The sequence below is a fragment of the Monosiga brevicollis genome, genomic scaffold, assembly GCF_000002865.3.
Source record: "Monosiga brevicollis MX1 MONBRscaffold_12 genomic scaffold, whole genome shotgun sequence".
Lineage (NCBI taxonomy): Eukaryota > Choanoflagellata > Craspedida > Salpingoecidae > Monosiga > Monosiga brevicollis.
Genome location: NW_001865049.1, coordinates 474,915 through 481,126, shown reverse-complemented (window position 1 = coordinate 481,126; position 6,212 = coordinate 474,915). Strand labels below are relative to the sequence as shown.

Genomic DNA, 6,212 nt, shown 5'->3' with positions numbered 1-6,212 from the left:
TCGATGTACTTTGTCTGCTTGATGGTCATGGTATCACCGCTTGCGTGCAAACTCCATGCCCAGATAAGTCTCAATCTCACCAAGGTCGGTCATGGTAAACTTTTGCTGAAGGAGAGCCTTGGTCTGATCGAGGATGAGGCTGCTACTGGCAAACATCAGGAGGTCATCGACATAGACGGCGATCCAAATGGCATCGCGGCCATTGTTGAGAAAATAAACACATCGGTCCTTGAGGCAGCGAGTAAACTTCATCTCCGTGCACAGCTGGTGGTCGAGCATCTGGTACCAAGCACGTGAAGCTTGCTTGAGACCATAGACAGCGCGGTTGAGCTTGCCATGAGTGTAGCCATTGAAGTACTGCTCGAGACCTTTGGGCACGGTGTATTAGAGGCACAATCTGAGACGGTATACTTTACCACGTTGTGTGTCCTCTGGTACTTGATGTTGTCCCACCTTGTTGTGTAACATCTTGCTGTACCATCTTGGTGTATCATCTTGTTGTGGCATCTGTTGGTCCCAACAGATTGCTGATATCGCTTCCACCTGTCTTCAGTGTGATAGTCCATTCTCTGTCTCCACTGTGTGTGTGTTTCCACCTGCTATAAATGGGAGCGATCTCCCTGGATCGGTACCATTTTCCTTCTTGACCTCGGTCGTTCCACTTCCCTCCTTTTTTTTTTCCTGACATCTTGGCGTGAACCACGTTGTCAGACAAAATCTGCAACCCCGCTCCTTGCGGCCCGCGTTTTGGCGGCGCCCTCGCTCCCACCGTGTCCGCTCGCTTGCTCGCTTGCTTGCCCCGCGGACATGGCCACTGAGTCCGGCGGCGAGGATTCTTGGACCCAGGTCCGCGGTGCTAAGCGCCCGAGTGCCGAATCACCTCCAAGCAACACCACCACCTCGCCTTCCCAAACTCATCGTTCTGCAAAACACACGAAACATGGCAGCGCTCGCCACGACCGTAACCATGTTTTCCCTGACCCTATGACCACCCCGCTTCGCCCTCGCGCCCGCCACTCTGCCTTTACCGCCCGTGCCTCGTCTCATGTGCCCTCGACGTCCCCCGCTGCCGGTGCGACCGAGTCTTCGGCACGTGTCGTCGTGCCCGCGGCCGAGCCAGTGACCAGGACGTCAAACGGCGGCGGGGAGCAACATCCCATCATCGGAAACACTTCCAATGCTTCTCCTCGCACCCCTCGCACGCCATCCAGCCCTCGCTCCTTTGCTCAAGTTGCTGCGGCAATGCCTGCCGCCGCCACTGCCACATCTTTGGCCCCTGTGACCGAGGATTTGTCAGCATCGGTGCCCTCTGAGCCAAATGGCAGCGGGGAGCAGCAACCCTCGCCCGAGTCCGCGAGACAGACACATCATTCGATTCCTAACACACCATCGGATTTTTTGACCATGTCTTCGGACGAAAGCGACTCCCCTCCTCGCTCCACCGCACTCCGCGCGCCCACCCCTATCGCCCCTCCCGCGCATGATGGTGACGGTGACACAAACGGCAGTGCCACGCCTGAGCCATTGGTGCAATCACCTACACCCGCTCAAATGGTGCTGCCAGATCCATCGGATACACAGCAAACCCATTCCGATCCCTCTCCGCCCTCGGCTTCACCCCCTGCCACTGCTTGCCCGCTGCCATTTCACATCCTGTCGAACACAGTGAGCATGCAAACTCAGCCCCACTTGGCGAAGTCAGTGAGAGTGAAACACACAATACAGCGGGCGAACACAGTGAGAGTGAGCAAGATGTTCTTCTCAGCGATCCTGCTCCGCCCATCGCTGCCAACGTGCTGGATGCCCAGCGCAAGGTCCTGCTGAAGACATCTGGCCACAGGCAACTCCTCGCCTGCCCATTTGGGCTTTGCAAATGCAAGGGGCCCCGCCTTGACCGCAAAGCCTGGGTCAATCATGTACTACGCGAGCACCCCTACGACGAGCAAGCCACTGATCTGGTCAAGCAGGTGATGGAGGCCAAATTGGTCGCCCAGTGCAACAAGTGTCACCTCTTCTTCGAAGCTGCTGGTATCAGTCAACACCGCTCCCGATGTGGTGCCAATCTGAAGCGAGCGACCGAGGCGTTGTTTCATGCGGCTGGACACGACCTGCTTGAGATTATGCCACTTTGGCGGTGTCTGCCTGCGCTCGTCGTAGGTAGGCACCGCCTCGGGGTTCCCTCTGTGGGGATCCCTGTGTGCACCTGTCGCTCCCAGGGTGGTTCCTCGTTGTGATCTTGTATTTTTGTTTTAATTTTGCTTTGATTTTGACTGTATTTGTGTGGTATTTTTGCTGAATTTTTGTAAAGTCCTTTGTATGATGTCTTTGTCTTCTGTGGCCGGTTGTTTTCCTCAATCCGACGTTGTGTCTCGTTGGATGTGAGCGTGCCGTGGTGTTCTTTGTGTTTGTGCTGTGATGGCTTATACTTGTGATGTGTGACTGCCCTTTCGGGTGTCTAGTGGTTAAAACGGCCGTATCTCTGGTTATACCTGGTCGTTTTGTACGATATTTGTTTCTATGTGCGTGATTCGTCGTGCTTGTACTCCTCGGCATGATAAAAGCCAGCGAATGCGTGGCGCTTGGCCCCAACAGTGTGTAGGGTCTCGCGTCAGTGTCTGTGAGCTGCTCAAGCTCGCCCGGCATCCACTGATGCAGCGCAGCCGCTACCCATCCAACGCCACCGAGACCAAGCTGATGGCTGCCACCTTGAGCCAGCTGTATTGGTCTGCCGTCCACTCGGACTATACCGCTGAAGAGCGAGAGATGTGCTGGACTTTGATTTTGGCCTTGCCTAGCATGTTGTTGTCTGCTCCCTCGACCGCACTCTCTACGATTGACCTGCGCAATATGTTTCACGATCGTCTCCGTTGGCTTGTGACGGGGCAACTAGGTCGGGTCGTGGACGCCATGCGCAAGGCAGTCGCACGCAAGCAGAGCCGTCGAGGACAGCTGAACGCCGGCGCGGGCGCCCACCCGAACGACGCAGTCGACCAGAGCCTCAGGTCGCTCGTCCGCGACCCGGACCTGGCGGACGAAGCCTGGGCAAACCACGTCACGAACCGTCTGAACCGAGGTCAGATTGCCAAAGCATTTGATGCCGACAAGGCTCGTGCCGTGATTGGTAATTCTGAGGTTCAGGCCGTGCGCGACCTCCTGGTACCGCCCGGGCTGACCCCGTACATTGCTTCAACACCCGCCTCCACGTCTACACTGGCACCAGCCACGGCTGCGAGCTCCCCAACCGTGTCCTTCACCAAGGGTGAGCTCCCCAAGGCGTTGGCGGCCACCAAGGGCGTCACTGACCCCTATGGTTGGTCTGGTGAGCTTCTTGCCTCCATCTACCGCATCAAGGAGCACTTCAGTCAAGTCTTGGGCCCACGCCAGGGTCCTACCAGCGATTTGACTGCTCCTTCTGATGGAGACGCGCCTCAGGGCCCCACCACCGCCACTGGAGGTCCTCAGGTTGCCTTGAACAAGATCTTTCACCACATTGCCAACAACACCGTGCCCGAGTCGATTCGACATGCCCTTTGCTCCATCAACTACACTATCCTGGAGAAAGCCAATGGCAAGTTTCGACCCGTGGGCACGGATTCCATCTTCAACAAGGTTGTCAACCGCGCTCTGCTCGAGCAACAGCAGCCCCATATTGCCCACTTGCTACAGGCCAGTCCAGAGCTGGCCGTCGGAGTCAAGGACGGCATTTCAGCAGCGGTTGGCATGGCCTTTGGTGAGCTTCAAGCCTGTGAGTCTACCCCGGGCTGGACCATGCTCTCCCTCGATTTCAAGAGTGCCTTCAACTACACCGACCGAGCACGGCTACACGAGATTGTGGCCGACAAGGTTCCTGGCCTCTTGCGCGCCTTTGAACGACACTATGCTCGACCCACTACCCACTGCATTGTCGACAAATTCTTCAAGGTGATTGACATTGATGTTGGCCAAGGCATTGTGCAGGGCAACGAGCTATCGCCCTTCTTCTTTGCCCTGTACTCCTGTGAGGTCCTGGGTCTCCTCGACGCCACCACTGACTACCGCTGCAAGGTCATCAAGTACCTCGACGACATTGTCGGGGTTGCACAGCTTTGCTTTCAGCTCTGAGGTTCAAACACCTAATTTATTATTACGACATTGTACTGATGGGTCCCGCGGAGGACGTGGCGGCCGACGTCGAGATTGTCAAGGCTAGTGCAGAGTCTGCTGGCCTTCATCTGCAGCCCAGTAAGAGCCGCTTCTACATGCCTTGCCACCATTCGGCTTCCATCACTGCTATCAAGTCTGTATTGCCAGATGCCGTGCGCGAGACGGCCAACACGGGCATGACGGTCTTGGGAACGCCGATTGGCCGTCGCGAGTGGATGAAGAAGCAGCTGAACGACAAGGCAAAGCACATCTCTGGCAAGCTCAATGACATGCTGACGACCGGTGTCTCGCTTCAGGCCCTCCTCACGGCCATGCAGTACGTGCCTAGCCTCATCAACCACCTCTACACGCTGCCCCCAAGTCTGACGTCGGGCTTGTCCGAGCTCTTGAACCGTGCTTGCAAGGACACCTTTGTCAAAGCCTTTTTTGCCAAGGTAAACCTGTCTGCACCGGCTGGAGCTGAAGGTCATGACGTTACGCTGGAACAGCTCCTTGAGGCTCGCCTCTTCACACGGGCCAACACCGGGGGCTTTGGCCTGCACGACTTGGTTGAGCGCGGTCCGGTGGCTTATGTCTGCAACATGGCCAAGCTGGCCACTCGCTACCCTCGGGTCTACGATCGACTCTTGGAGGATACATCGAGGGCTGACGACTTTGAGGCCCACGTGCAGCGAGCCGGCTTCCAGATGGCCACGGTCAAGGACGCGGCGACCCAGCGACCAGCGGAGAACATTGCCCTTCGCTCCAAGGCGGCACTGGACGACCTGATGGCCAAGTGCGCGCTGGACCTGCAGCAGGCATATCTGGCCTCACGCGAGTGGGGCGTCAGCACTGTCTTGACCATGCGGGGTCGAGACAAGTTGCGTCGCTTGAGCGACACGACCTTTGCCATTGCGGTCGTGTCCATGATGGGTTTTGGCCTCCATGAACTCATCAACGTCAAGCCGACGGACAAGTGCCCGCTCTGCAGCAGCAAGACACCTCTATTAGAGGCACAATCTGAGACGGTATACTTTACCACGTTGTGTGTCCTCTGGTACTTGATGTTGTCCCACCTTGTTGTGTAACATCTTGCTGTACCATCTTGGTGTACCATCTTGGTGTATCATCTTGTTGTGGCATCTGTTGGTCCCAACAGATTGCTGATATCGCTTCCACCTGTCTTCAGTGTGATAGTCCATTCTCTGTCTCCACTGTGTGTGTGTTTCCACCTGCTATAAATGGGAGCGATCTCCCTGGATCGGTACCATTTTCCTTCTTGACCTCGGTCGTTCCACTTCCCTCGTTCTGTCTTGTTCTGTCTTGTTCCTTCGCCTTGCTTCAATCCATGTTCTCGTGTACACTTCGACTGGTTGGATACCTCTGTGATAATCGCCTTGTCCACACACATTACACTGTACTGGACATATACCTTTAATAGGTTATGGGCCTCGGTTGTGTACTCTTCCAACCTCTCTTTCGTTACCCTGCCTTGCGCTCTCCAGCTGCTCCGTTCCCCTCCTGCTTCCTCCCTGTGTCTTCTGCTTGTATTGTGAAAACGTTTCAAAATCATCAAAACCCTCTTTGTTCTCTTTGTTTCGAGACAGTGCAAAATTGTCATACTTTTTTTGTTTGTTTGCTTGCTTCCTTGCTTGTTGTTGTACCTTTCCCCTCCCTTGATCATCGCCACCATGCCATTTAGTGTTATGCATACTCCTGTTGACCAGCGAGTCACTCGTAGCCGTGGCGCTGTGCAAAGCGCTGCTCGCGCTGCTGCCACCAGAAATTTTGAGGCTCACACCGACCTCACGCGCGACTTCCAGCACGAAGAAGATCATGCCGAACCCGACGCTCTCGATTGCTTGGTCAACGAGCATGAGGAAGAGGAAAGGCCGAAAATGGCCGCCACCGGGTCGCACCCGGCCACGCCTTCGACAGGAGCCGCTCCCGTCGAGGCTACCGCGAGCGCTTCTCGCCATGCCGCAAGCGCCGCCGCCACATCAGCCGCCGCCGCGGGCCCTGGATCCCCCCGCAACAATGACGCCGCCGTGGCCCAGGTCCACAGGACCCTTCAAGCCCTAGTGCACTCT

At 56.3% G+C, this 6,212-nt stretch overlaps 1 protein-coding gene across 1 annotated transcript in view; it reads left to right on the top strand.

Annotated features, from left to right (window-relative positions):
- Window positions 1–807: 807 nt before the first annotated feature.
- MONBRDRAFT_8726 (uncharacterized protein) overlaps window positions 808–6,212 on the top strand; it is a gene marked incomplete at both ends in the record, with an annotated part of 10,757 nt that continues 5,352 nt past the window's right edge. Inside the window, 5 exons of the mRNA XM_001746395.1 lie at window positions 808–1,697; window positions 1,766–2,153; window positions 2,593–4,044; window positions 4,218–5,150; window positions 5,850–6,179. Of these exons, the coding sequence (XP_001746447.1) occupies window positions 808–1,697; window positions 1,766–2,153; window positions 2,593–4,044; window positions 4,218–5,150; window positions 5,850–6,179 (3,993 nt within the window). The remainder of the gene's footprint in view (window positions 1,698–1,765; window positions 2,154–2,592; window positions 4,045–4,217; window positions 5,151–5,849; window positions 6,180–6,212) is intronic.